The sequence below is a fragment of the Cladophialophora immunda genome (assembly GCF_000835495.1).
Source record: "Cladophialophora immunda strain CBS 83496 unplaced genomic scaffold supercont1.7, whole genome shotgun sequence".
NCBI classification, from domain to species: domain Eukaryota; kingdom Fungi; phylum Ascomycota; class Eurotiomycetes; order Chaetothyriales; family Herpotrichiellaceae; genus Cladophialophora; species Cladophialophora immunda.
Window position 1 is genome coordinate 3,879,600 of NW_015622547.1, and position 13,438 is coordinate 3,893,037.

The following is a 13,438-nucleotide window of genomic DNA, read 5'->3' on the forward strand; positions in this document are numbered from 1 at the left end:
TACAGCCTTGCTTTTTGGGGGAGTTCTTTCCCCACATCCTCGTAACGGCGCAGCAAGCCAACCAGCATCTACCGCGTTGGAATCATGACGCGCCCCTTATCACACTGGACGGATCATCTGGATATGTCTTTGACTGTCACTCGAATGACTGTGTCTTCCCTGCTCAGAAGGATTGGTTAATGGTACCGGTGTGCCTGGCTGTCGGCAAGGTATACGTGACGTACGAATGGTGACACCAGAGCCAACGCTCAGTCCTTGGCTGACGATTGCCGGCAGGCACTGAGGTTGCTCTATATTTGAAAGATCCGGTACAGGTAAGCTTGGTCGCGCCGAAGCAAGTGGAAGGAGGACGGCGCTCTGCAAGGCGCTAGGCAGGGTGTACCAGTCCTACTGGGATTCACAGAAGACTGAGCATATCAACATCAGGCTTGGCTAGGTAGGCATTCAAGAGGTGGTTACAGCAGCAATCCATCTCCAGAGGAATGCATCGAGATACCTTCGTAGAATTCTCGACCAAGGCATTGCGCCGTACCGGCCCACTGACACTACAAAGGAAATTGCCGGATTCAATGTAGGTTTGGAGGTCATAAACGGATAACATAGCGTCCTGCAGATCGTATCTTCCGCCCAAGTACTCAGGGGATACCGCAATCTCTGATGCGATTGGAATGCCAGCACGTGGCTGCTCAGGCGAGCCTAGCAACGTCTATTAACGCTGTGATCGAGCCGTGATATTAGCAACTTGTGCTGGATGCTGTTCTTCCTGACGCCCTCGACCCCCTTTTTGGATGACACGAGACGAAGACGAACGCAGCAGTCAGGGTGAGCAGTCGACCGTCTCAGTAGAGCAATGCCGCTCCGCCAGATGATTATATTGCAGGTCAGATATGGTCCCCCTTCTGGCCCATGTTGTTCCTGCAAACATGACGCTTCAAACAAACAAGCAGATCTAGGGAGACGTAATGTACTGCCTTGTCCTTCCGCAGCCGGATGATATTTCTGAGTACATATGGTCGATTCGATGTCGATTACACATATATACACCCTCAAATCAAATGATTATTCTTGAGAAGGTTCCCGACCTCATTATTCATTTTTTGCGCGACCCAGTTTCTCAGGAACTCTGGCAAGGGCGCGTCTAGCTCTTTGCCGTCACGCAACCGGCTTATCGCAGAGAGAATTGTGCGGGTATCATACGTCGAGTTGAACACCTCGGGGACTCCGCGCTCTATGTCGAGCAATTGATACACAGCCTCCATTGCTGTACGTACAGAGTACTCGGTCGTAAAGATAACATCGCGCGTCGTCTCCGCGAACTGCCCTATGAACGCAAAATTCACTGACCCGTGCGGCACGATGTCCGGCCGATCACCTGCGTGCCGGGGCATAAAGAAGGACGTGACATAAGGCATCATGACGGGCACGCAATTGGCGCCTGTGGCTGCCAGGTGCGGAATATCCTCCGTCGGCACGCCGAGATGATAGAGCCATTCTTGTGTGATCTCTTCGCCTGTGCAGTCTTGCATAGGCTTTTTGATGAAATCCCCGGGCACATCGACGAAAAGTGAGTACAACCAGACCACAATCTGCGTAGGCGGTTGCTTTTTAAAGTGCGGTTGGCGGTTGACCGTCCAGCTGAGCAGCCAGCTGGAATCCTTCACTGTGACGATCCCGCCGGTCACGACTCTGCCGCTGAAGGGGTCGCGTTTGCAAATTTTTTGGATATACCTGGGGATGGTCTCGTCTATCGTGGTTACTGTTGCCGACTGCCATTTTGATTCGGGAATATGCGAGCCGAAAACGTCTGGCCTGCCGAAAGCGGCATCTTTCGCTGCTATACGCCGCCACAGATCCCATGCTGGTGCCGGCCCTTCGTCCAATTTGGCAGCTGTGTGGTGGTCTCCCATTCCGGTATTCTCAGTCAAAGAGCCAATAGTCATGAATATCAAGTCATTGGAACTAAGATCAGTACCTTTTGTTTCACCGTCTTTCGTCCATTGAATGCGGGTAGCTTGCTTCGTCCCGTTGGTAAGTGAAAAGTCCACATCTAGGACTTTTGTCTTATATTGGAACTTCACCCCGCGGTCGACCAGCCATTTATAGAGTGGCAGGACAAGCGATTCGTACTGATTGTACTTTGTGAATTTCAGGGCGGTGAAGTCGGGCAATCCGCCAATATGATGAATGAAGCGGTGGAGGTACAGTTTGAATTCCAATGCTGAATGCCATTCCTGAAACGCAAACATCGTCCGCCAATACATCCAGAAATTGCTTTGGAGGAAATTGCTGCCGACAACTTCGCTAATGCGCTTGCCTTCGAGCTCCTTCCGTGGGGTCATGAAGATGCGGAAGATATCCCTCTGTCCGCTACTGCTTAAACCGAACAGACCGTTTGTGTGTGCGTCCTGGCCCTGATTGATCGTTGCACGCTGAAGCGAGTAGTTAGGGTCGTCCTTGTTGAGCCAGTAGAACTCATCCAATACTGATGCGTCCTCGATCTCCAGCGAGGGAATCGACCGGAAGAGATCCCAAAGACATTCGAAGTGGTCCTCCATCTCCCGGCCTCCGCGAATAACAAACCCTTTCTCAGGTTTGTCAATGCCGTCTAATGCCCCACCAGGGACGTCGAGCTCTTCAAAGATCGTGATGTTTTTGCCTGGCATCTGACCATCGCGTATCAGAAAAGCTGCTCCGGCCAGAGAGGCGAGACCAGACCCGACGAACCATGCTGTCTTGTCGTCCACGTCCTTTGGCTTGCGCGGCCGAGCGAAGGCTTCATAGTTGCCGCTGCTGTAGTACATGATTGCTAAGCGATATGTCAGTGTCACCGAGTGTGCCCAAGTCACAGCGTGGTGTCAAGGGGGAATAAGTTTCGAGGAGCTGGATCGACAGTGTAGGAGGACACTCGTGAGGGCACAGGGATGACCACAGGGGTAATGAGTGATTGGGTGACCGTTGACGTGGACCCTAGAAGAGGACAAATATTGCCCGTGGCCGAGGCATTGAGCAGCCAGACGGGGTGACATGTGACATCACACGAAAAGCGGGTAGTTGGGCCATAGGGCTTCTTGGCAACCACATGATGCTCGCTAAACCTACCAAAACACTTCTATCGTGCCTTAAAACTCCTTCCCACATGTGGACGGGCTCACGAGCAGCGAACCAAAATACGGTGGCATGACAACCATACACACTCAATCCATACTACCAGCCATGTTCTTACCACTGCCGTAATCAGAAGAGTACTATATCCATACCCTGAGTGTTCTTCCTCAGAGCCATTAACTAATTTCCCTATGATAATCCTAGTAGACCAGCCAATATACCAGGGCTCTATGGGCCCAGAACACTATTCCACGGATCCCGCTTTCTTAGCGCACAACCTTTAAGTACATTCTACTCAAGAAACTCTCCTACCCTTACTCAAACTCATATTTACTAGCATTTTAACTACCCTTCGCAGCCTCTCCCCTCAAAATTGTCAAATAACGGGTATTAAGCACTCCCTAGCTGAAAGTTTCGGATCCATTACTACTAGCACATAACGCCGATAGTGAATCTCGCTCGCGAGGAAGTCTAGGTTCAAGCAATATACTAACTAATGTCGCGAAAGCAACTGGGTGACGAACTCATTAGCTCGTCCTTTACTTACTAAGAACATCGCACGGCATCTTTTCCCCTTCGATAAGACTAGGCGAATCGATGCTACATGTAGCTCAGGTACTCAAGTGACCGGAAGATCGAAAGACTTTCGCTGGCCGATGGTAAAGACTGCTGGGGCCTTTGCGTCGCTGTTCTACGGGACCGAGTGAAGGTTTACCAGGTACCCATCCTCTTTGTACATCCCATATCCTGGCAGACCCTTCAGCTCGTCCCTCCATGCTCTCCAACTCCTAAGCGGTAGTGAATGGCCCCTTTGCTCTTACCTAGCCAAAAAGTCCCCCATGCCAGCCATCCTATCCTATTTCGTTGGCTCACTGTCAAGGACAAACGTCTGCACAGCCTCGCTGCATATGCACGCCGTTATTAGGTCGGCCAATCAATTTCCACAAGGTCAGTACCGTTCACTCCATTCCAACGTTCCCCCACACAGCCGTGCTTGCATAAAACCGCCTCCATCCTGGTAGCGAAAGGACAATTGCTATTCAGTGTCCTGCCCTCATGAGTCTGCCTTACCCGCCCCAATTTCTATACCATGTCCAACTAAGTATAATCCCGCCGCTAGAAACGCCTAACAACTAAGGCATAAAGGATGCACGGTTACAAGCACGCGGTGGGAATCCGACTTCAGCGATGAAAATCATCTCCCGACGGCTCCTCCGGACGTGCGTTTGAGTCATGGATAGACCACTCCAGTGCAGTTAGTTTGATAGTTTACGTCCTCGGCCCAGTTTCCCACAGATCACTATTCATGCCGATAGAGGCAGTTTATATGCGGTCACGGTTACTAAGGAAGGTACAATATCAGCAATTAAACTGCTGTCTTGTCAATACACAAACTTCTACAGAGTGCTATGGATAAATCAACATCGTAGGTTAATTAGAGAGCGCCTCCTCGAGGCAGCGGCGTAGCCCGAAAAGTGGCCATGATGGCGCTCTGGCAACAATAACCGAGGGTGAGCCCGGGATTTAGGCCTTCCGAATACGTGAAGCACTAAAAACTGAGGAACCCAGGGGGCCGAGTTATAGAAACCTTCAAAGACTTAGGGTTGTACTTATGGTGCCTCAGTGCTAGCCAAGCCGAGCTCAGAACTGCACAGCCACAGCTCAGAATGGCTCAGTCATGACACGGGTCAAATAGCGAGATGCTCAGGTTTGGAAACGGAAATGGACTTTGGAGAGGTCAAGATTCGCCGCTGAGTACGGAGTATAGTGGTGTAGGCTCACAGTCGAGGCCCAAAGGGGCCCCCTTGAGCCCAAACTGGCTTCTGAGAATGGGCATTAGACAAGCTCCCCACGGCTCGCCCAGTGCCCGGGCGCAGTCCCCCGTACTCCGCCGTGGCTCCCACGACGCTCCGTCACGTGCCCGAGTAAAGCGGCCGCGTTCCCTTCCCTGAACGAAAATGGTAAGGGACAAACCACAGTCGGGGGATATATAAGGTATACTATACCTCGTAGATATATATAGTCCCCGAATATCTTTTACCACCCTTCAGCTGACTAATCACCCGCCGCTTTGCTCTCCCTCGCCCGCTAACGACTATTTAGTCGACTCGCTCCCTCGTTCGCCCCCTCGTCCGCTCCGTTCTGCTCTTTCGCGCTCCCCTTCCACTCCCTTCTGCGCCCTCACGGCTCTGGCCTCCTCCTGTCGTGCCACCTCACGTGCTAGTGAGGCTCCCGTTTAGGCCCCAGCCTCACACGCGCCAACGTTGCGCACACCCAGCCTTTGGTAACTTTAACCAATCACATCTATGATAGCCCGTTTCGGCCCTGATGAAAGGTGCGATCCCTAAGAGGATGCCCTGCTACGTTGTTGAACAAGGAGATCTCTGTGTACATTTGTCAGGTGTTTCGAGTCCTCCAGATTTATCTGTCCGCGCCTCCATGAAAACCTTATCGCTAGCACAGAGCCCCCCGTGGTCCGCGAACGCGAATCTCCTGCCGAACAACCACGATCCCTGCTGCATGAACTTTTCCTGCCGTTGTGTCGAATCGAAATATCCCTCATTGCAGAGATAATATTCGGGAACCTGCCTGACGCCATGTATCCGAGCATATGTCTGCGCAACCAGCGCGGCAGCGCTGTCATGCACGCTCAATCCATTTGCTAACGACATCGGGCAGGATGGGCCGTTGGCTCACGGTGACGACAAGATGAATCGAGAGGTGCATTTATGTGCGCCGTTGCGATTGCGGGTGAGAAATAAAACACGTCAGCGGTCTGCCATGAAGTGATTGTCCGTGCGCGGCCCGTCTGCAGCACTTTTCAGCTCAAGCTGAATGAAACTGGTTGACGCTGGAAGTCCACGTAGCTGCTGACACTGCGTGCGCGTGCGTGTGTGATGACCATGACACCTCGCACCCCCTTCGAAAGTGGCCATGCCATCACATTGGGAATTGATCATCAACGCCATAGGAACGAACTCCGACTGTGAATTTGAAATGCGAAATATTTTCGATTCTGGGATTCCCAGTACTCGTCACAACCGGTGCGGACGCCTTCGAGCCGTGCAGCCGCCGCGATACCCCTTCCTGATTCCGTGACTCCTAGATATGCATCTAATGGCACTCCACGAGCATCCATCCCCTGCCCGCCCTCACAGTTAGGCAAATTGACATTCATAGAAGAGGCGGACTGGGAGCCAGAGAAGACCCATACACAGGAACCCCCATTGTACATCTGCTAGTCTATCGAGTAGAAGGTGACGATGCGCGAAACTCTGAACCGCAGGAAGGTCTTGAGCGATAGATATGGAGTTGAATGTGATGCTGGTACCAGGACATCTACAGTATCCTGTACAAAAGGAGAAAGTGTGTCGAGCAAAGATGACATTGTTCGTTTATCAGCGAGCCGCTCATCCCCTCATCATCATCGCATACACTCTTGTATACCCACAGGAAGAGTACAGGCAACATGCAGTATGAGGCAGGGCTGCATTGGAATCTCGACATAAGATATGATAGAGTCGTCATCATTAGAGATCACATTTCTCTGCCAAACCAGGGAATCAAGGAAGAACTGACCGAAGTTTTTGTGCCTAGTTATCAAGCCTGGAAAGCCTTCACCGCCTGTATGATGCTCGCAATGGTGGAAACAAGTGTTAAGCCGGAGATCAGGACTAGCACGACCCAGAAATTCATGAACTTCTCAGGATCTTGCAGCCCTTGCCAAAAGCGCTTTATGGTAAATGGCTGATTCAAAAAGACCATTTCATGTAAGTCCAATAGTCTGTCTCTCCAGTGATCGAAATCCATCAGTGAATTTGAGGATTCAAATGGTCCAATAGACTGAAAAGTTTGGGCCTCCTCGTGGAGAAACTTCTCAGTGTCGTCCGCCTTGGTACCCACTGGAAATAGTAGGTTCAATGAACGAATCGTCTCCCTAAGGAGTTCGCGGGATAGCAGTGAACTTCTCATCCCATAAGTATGACTCGTAATCAAAGAGCAATGTAACGTACGCGCATGCATCCTTGTTGCTGTTTCTGCCGTGAAGCCAGGCCACAAGACAAGCCTTGTAGGGGAAAATCCACAAGGTCTTCTCGTCCCTAATTTGTAGTCGCAAGTGATCTTCTAGGCTTGACGTCCAACGTATCCTGAGTTTACAAACATTGTGCATATAGGCCACAGTGAATTCAGGAGCGAGGCGGCTTTCCTTGCGACCTAGTTGCCATTTGGATCGTGGGAACAGTTCGCCCACGTAGTTCCTTAACTGCGTGCTGTCGTCCCATTGAAAGCTCGGTCGGCCACTTCCAAGTCCCTTAAACATATCTTCTCGCAAATTGAGCATGAGCCACCACCTTAAACATATGTCAATCGCTCTATTAATGGCTACATCTCCATTATGCGAGAGCTTCTTTTGCAGTTCCGCGCGGATATCTGGACGGGTGTAGGCTGGATTCTCGCGAAGAACGTGAATAACATCAGCCAAATCCTGATAAGTTTTGATGGCAAGCTCTGCAGTCTGATTCGCTCCCTGGAAACGGCTGAATTGGAGTTCCCTAACTTCCTTCGCGTGAAATTCAAAGTACGAGGCAAATCGTGCGAATCCATCTGTGTGGGAGAACCCGTCACCAAAAAACTCTTTCCCAATCAAGAACTTCACCTCATTATTTGGTTCTTCTGTAATCAAAGCCCGCGTCCCTGCCATAAATGATTCGAAAGTATAAGGCTATTTATTGTTGAACCAACTGCAATGGATGATTGAATGCTAGGATCTGTTGTGCGACTACCTAGACTGGAGTCATATAACCTGCTTGGCGTCCTTGGCGGCCCAACGTAACCGCTAATTATGTGGCCTTCAAGTTCCTTTGCATCACAGTGGCACAAGGCTTGCAGGAAATAACTCGGCTGCAAGCGGACAAAAGGGAAGGACTCGACATAGTGGGTGCAAAAATATGATATGAATTCCAGTACTCCGAGTGCGATGCCCAACGAGAGGATACGGATCCGCGTCGCCAAGACCAGGCAAGCCACGCGCAGAACGTGAGGCTTGTGCACGTGAGGCTTAGGCTGTGACACAGGTGGTTTTTGCAAATCGAGCGCAGCTGAAAAGCGAAGGATGCTATAACGTTCACCAGCTGTTATATGGTATGCCTCATGAGCTTATTCGAGCCAACCTGAAATGCCAATGCATCAGTGATGCATTGCGACATAACGAAGATGAGGGACAAAGTCACGATAGACAGAACCCCCAAAATCGCGATGCGGGTGCAGCAATCGCCAGCAACGCAACAATCAATATCAACTCAACTCTCAGAGCTAATTCACTCCGCAGGCTCCCGAAGTACACGAACCCCTTCAGCCTCATTATCAGATCCTTTCACTTTATCAAACGTAGCCTCAAATGTCTCTACAGCCTCCAGCGACATCGCTCCTTCCGTAACAAGTACCATGGCAACGTCACAAAACTCCAACCAGACCCCTGCCAACTACGATGGAATTTTCGTTCAATATGAAAGACTGCCTGATGCAACTTTGAAAAAGTTGCAAGATATATATGAACGCCTATGTCTTGGATGGGACCAAAACGACAGTTCACACATTGTTCACTACCTGCGGGCTGGTATTGACGCCCAAAAATTGACCCCTGCTCTCCTCATCGAATGTGAAGACCAGGTGAGCAAAAGACGACTAGAGGAATATCTGAAAAAGAAGAAATGGTTAAGAAGGGCCATTCGAGAAAACACATGTTGTATCTTTGTGATCCGGGGCAGATTTTCCACGAGCGCCAGTCTAGACGGCGATCTTCCGGTCAACTCCTTAGTGGTTGGAGAGTCAACCCTCCTCTTATCTTCCGGGGCGCGGACATCGTGCGGTGCAGCAGTTTTGGTACCACCCCAAGGGACTATGCAGCACAAATTTTGCACGTTTGGAGGGTTGATCGTTGTGAACGAACGAATCTTCGGGCTGCTTGCACAGCATCCATTTCGTGAAGGAACGCTCTTAACCGAGCAGCAAACGAGCCTAGTGCTCAATACAATGAACAGCATGGGTGATAATGGTGTTGTGAAGATCTATACCAACGAGCCGCCATTCTGCCTGACTTGGGAAGACTTTGACGATTCGGACGAGGACGATTCGGACCCCCGCTACTACTCTACGGATACCAGTAGTATGACTGAAGAAGAGAGTGATGGACATTTTTTCAGCGGACAAAGCGCTGGAGATGAAGGATACATGGCCAGCAAGCAGGTTGCAGAGCCGTCAACTGCTGACTGTGATGTGTTGTCGTTCAAAATTGAGATCGTTGTCAAGCAGACCCAACAAACTGACAGAGATCCAGGAGCACGGTCTCGATATGACAGAGACTGGGCCTTAGCGAACCTTTCATCTATCCCCGCCAATGATCGGCAACGAGTTATGCTTCCTAATATAGTGGGCAATAAATTCGTGGAATCTTTATTTACCGGGCATGAATCCCCGCACAATGCGGTCGCTTTGGTCGCCACCAGCTCAGGTGAGCTGAAGGCCAACATCTTAGGATGTCCTGCCACCGTGAAGATTGGAAATTCTAGCTATGAGACCATTCTTATGAATCTGGACAACCCTTTACGGAGGTACCAATCATTCCTAGATATTATTAGTTGCTAACTTGGTTATAGAGTCTGGCTGCTCCGGCGCCTGGGTAGTATACGATCGTCAGCTTTGCGGGTTTGTCATAGCTATCCAGAATGATATCCCATGGGCATACATGGTTCCCATAGGGCCTGTATGTGAGGATATTGCCCGTGTCTTCAAAATTCACGTAGAGAATATCCGCCTGCCGACACCAAAGGAGATATCGGACATGCATCGTACTCGAAATTCCCAGCCAGCTCAGAGTCAAACGCATCGTGTTCATGCGACTCAAGAAGTTAGAGATCGCCACAAACCCCATACACAATCCCCCGCCTCCGCTGAATCCATTCGCACTGGCCCCGTTATCGACGATTATGCAAACTTGCAGGGCGAAGATCTGCTCAAAGAGACTTTGGGGTAAAAGAGCTTTCCTCCCACCATCTTTCCTCTCCGCTGACAGTCCATGGCTAGACTCCAGAATCATCGATACGCAAAATATATCGGGCCCACAGACGAACATGACTTTGCACTTTTAGAGCTCCAATTATACGACGACATCAAGGGTAAAAGTCCCGCTAATCATGGATCCTTCCGCAAAGTTGGCCCAAACGAGTTCTTCCATCAATATACCGACTCGAGTTCTCCCAATTACGCTAGGGAGGTTAAGGAGCTCGACAACATCGAACAGATCGTCGCTCCTCATGGTGATGCTCTAATCCGACTCTACTTCCGGATCGTCCACCCCAGCTTTCCGATTTTACATAAGAAAGTTTACCTAGAGAAGTACAGTCGAACACATCGGGACTTTTCTCCTCCTCTACTTGCCGCTATCTATATATTAGCTTTAAATTGGTGGTCCTACAGTGCTGAACTTACGACGCTGACCAAGCCAGACGTTACTGAACTTGAAGATATCGCTTATCGTACTTTGCAAGATGTCTCGCATCGAGCAAAATTGTCTACGGTACAAGCAGGTCTCCTATTGTTGCAACGACTAGGTAGCAATCAAGCTTGGCAGCTAACATCTCAACTTGTTGCCATCGGCCAAGATCTCGGACTGCACCTAGATTGTTCAAATTGGCGAATACCGGCCTGGGAGCGAGCGCTCCGGAAACGACTTGGATGGGCACTTTTTATGCAAGACACTTGGTCCGCTTTGATATACGGACGACCTCCTCACATCTCCTCCATGAACTGGGCTGTGCAGCCTATGATCAGCAGTGACTTCCTAGACAGCGCGGTAGATGAAGAAGAAGACGAGAGTATAGAGGTTGAAAAAGGCAGGGCCCTCTTTAGCGCTATGATCACGCTCACAACAATGCTTGCAGAGATCCTAGATTCACTATATTCATTGAAGGCAGAAATGGAGATCAGGAAATCCTATGACAGCATCAAGGCGACTCTTAATCGCGCGAAGCCAATTCAGCTCAAGCTACGGTCATGGTACGCGGACATACCAGAGACACTTCGTATGGACGCCACTAAAGTTGGCGAATTGAGCTCCGTGGGTTACTTACACCTTGCGTACTTTGCCACTGAGATCACTCTACATCGACGGATTCTACGCTCACTATCACGCAATACCGATCCTTATATGATTCAGATCTGTCGGTCCGCCGCGAAAGCAAGACTTATTAGTGCTATGGACTTTTTTAACAGACTGAGGCCCGAGCACCTTCAATCCTTCTGGTACTTCTCCTCTAAGTTTAATTTCGCCTTGATTGGTACGTTTGCTGGGTTGTGTTTTGTCACTTCAGTGAGTCAGGAAGAAGCAGAATTCTATCAGAGACGGCTGCAGGAATACCGATGGACGCTGAGGGTATTTAGCAAGAGTGCTGAGTTTCTGGAGATTGCCGGTGGTATCCTGGAGTCTGCAGTGGGATCGTTGCTAAAAGCTACCGACTCAATTGAGAGCCGGCGACTATCCTTTCCAATGCTCCAACAACAGCCTGAGGACGACATCGCCATAGAACCCTCCTTCCCTAACACGGATGATGCCTCCTTTGACACTCCGATGGAAGATTGATACCGAGGGCCGGGCGACTGTTGAGATTTTCTGCCCAGCACACCGCCATGGTCCAATACTCTGAACAACTCCGGTCGCTGCAGTATTTCGACGTCGCTCTTGTAAGGCTCGCCTACAGCAGGAGAAGCCCGGATAACATAGCCGAACCCCTGACATGCAGCTTGACGTGCTGAAAAGGCACGCCAGCCAAACCACCTTTTCAATGCCGTCGTTAACCAAAGAACGGCAAGGCTTTTAGGATGAGCCTCGATCATGGGCAGCAGTCAAGTCCGTCTACAAGGGCGTGCCTGGATTTACCAGCCAAAGTTATGAAGTACTTGGCTGGCTTGGCTGGCTGGTTGGTTGGCTGGCTGTCGACCCAAAAGAGAGTTGAATACCCAACGTCGAACGCAGAGTGGGGAATTGTGCAAGCCGGAGAGGCTCTGAAAAGTGACAATTCATCTTCCTGTTCTCGGCATTTTAGGTGTTTAGGCCGCTGTCCTTTTAGCAACTCGACTTCCGCTCTACGACACCCTTGGAGGCGGCGTTGGTGCTGTTGGATGAATAACTTGATTGATTGTAGAAAGTCTATGAAATCTATGAAACAAGGTTGACGACTTGTGCCGCAGTGAATTGGGACTAGGGTTGGTGCAACAGGTGCCGCCGTTCTCGCTATTGCGATGAATACGATGATCAATCACCTGGGTACGAGGTATTCCGTGGACGGTTCGAATTCTAGGGCTTGTGTCGCTCGGAACGAGCGCGCCGACCGCATTTTCCATACGCGAACGGGTCCACATTGGAAAAGTACCATTTCTCGACCTGACCATGTTTCGCAACCTGTCATTTACTGCCATCTCCTGCACTAGAACGACTAGGATATGTAGGAGTAATAGACTTGACATGACTGAATTGACTGAACTGATCTAACTAACTGAGAAGGAAGGAGGAAGGAAGAGATAGAAGTGGCTTAAGTATGTAGATGCACATGGGTAAGTTTGCTTATTGCCAAGACTTTGTCCCATTTACCCTTTCAGGGTTAGTGCAACAGGATATTTGCACCGTTTGTGCCGCCCTATTTCCTCTCTCCAGTGGCTCAGAGTATGCTCGGTCACGTGCCCGATCAAGGCGGCCTCGCTCCCTTTCCTGATCGAAAATGGTAATAGACGAGGCATAGTTCGGGGCATATAATATATATATATATATATATATATATACATACATAAAATGGGGACGGTTGACATATACGTTGTAGAGATATTGATAGTATACTCCACTGCTTCTCCAACGACGGAACTCACGATACAGGATTGAAATTAACCTTTAATAACGCAGAGAGGGATCATGTATTTAGCATTGTGGCCCTATTTTGCGCTCGTCCCCTTCTAGAGGGTGTAGATCGTGGCCACTTACACTCCGTCTTAAGGACCTTGCGTGCCGCCCGTTTCGGACGGAGTCCTCTCGACTCGAACTCAAAACACGGCATACTCGTAGAGGGACACTGGTGTAACGAGGTACCAATATTCAGATACACAGGCGTGGGTGTCATTCAAGCAGTCGCGAGACCATCCGTGGCCATCTGTGCAGGAAAGCTCTGGCAGCTGATCCTGATCCTCTCGCGCGGCACAAATTTACCCAGTAGTATTAGTTCCACTTCTCCGTCAAGGACAGCGGGATCCAAACAAGAGACCCGATTTCCCTCAGCGCCGAGCCAGT

General features: G+C 50.1%; 4 protein-coding genes across 4 annotated transcripts; 2 read left to right on the forward strand and 2 right to left on the reverse strand.

Annotated features, from left to right (window-relative positions):
* Positions 1–1,046: 1,046 nt before the first annotated feature.
* Positions 1,047–2,947, reverse strand: PV07_12025 (uncharacterized protein; the record flags this gene model as incomplete). The annotated part of the gene is made up of 1 exon (XM_016399511.1): positions 1,047–2,947. Exon 1 carries the CDS (start codon positions 2,799–2,801, stop codon positions 1,047–1,049), a length of 1,755 nt encoding a protein of 584 aa, XP_016244073.1. The 5' UTR covers positions 2,802–2,947.
* Positions 2,948–6,705: 3,758 nt separating this feature from the next.
* PV07_12026 (uncharacterized protein) lies at positions 6,706–8,026 on the reverse strand (the record flags this gene model as incomplete). The annotated part of the gene is made up of 2 exons (XM_016399512.1): positions 7,119–8,026; positions 6,706–7,069 (listed from the first exon to the last, which is right to left on the reverse strand). The coding sequence occupies exons 1-2, from the start codon at positions 7,805–7,807 to the stop codon at positions 6,706–6,708; spliced, it is 1,053 nt and encodes a 350-aa protein (XP_016244074.1). The 5' UTR covers positions 7,808–8,026.
* Positions 8,027–8,298: 272 nt separating this feature from the next.
* PV07_12027 (uncharacterized protein) lies at positions 8,299–9,750 on the forward strand (the record flags this gene model as incomplete). The annotated part of the gene is made up of 1 exon (XM_016399513.1): positions 8,299–9,750. The coding sequence occupies one exon, from the start codon at positions 8,299–8,301 to the stop codon at positions 9,748–9,750; it is 1,452 nt and encodes a 483-aa protein (XP_016244075.1).
* Positions 9,751–10,180: 430 nt separating this feature from the next.
* Positions 10,181–12,305, forward strand: PV07_12028 (uncharacterized protein; the record flags this gene model as incomplete). The annotated part of the gene is made up of 1 exon (XM_016399514.1): positions 10,181–12,305. The coding sequence occupies one exon, from the start codon at positions 10,181–10,183 to the stop codon at positions 11,741–11,743; it is 1,563 nt and encodes a 520-aa protein (XP_016244076.1). The 3' UTR covers positions 11,744–12,305.
* Between the last annotated feature and the right edge of the window lie 1,133 nt (positions 12,306–13,438).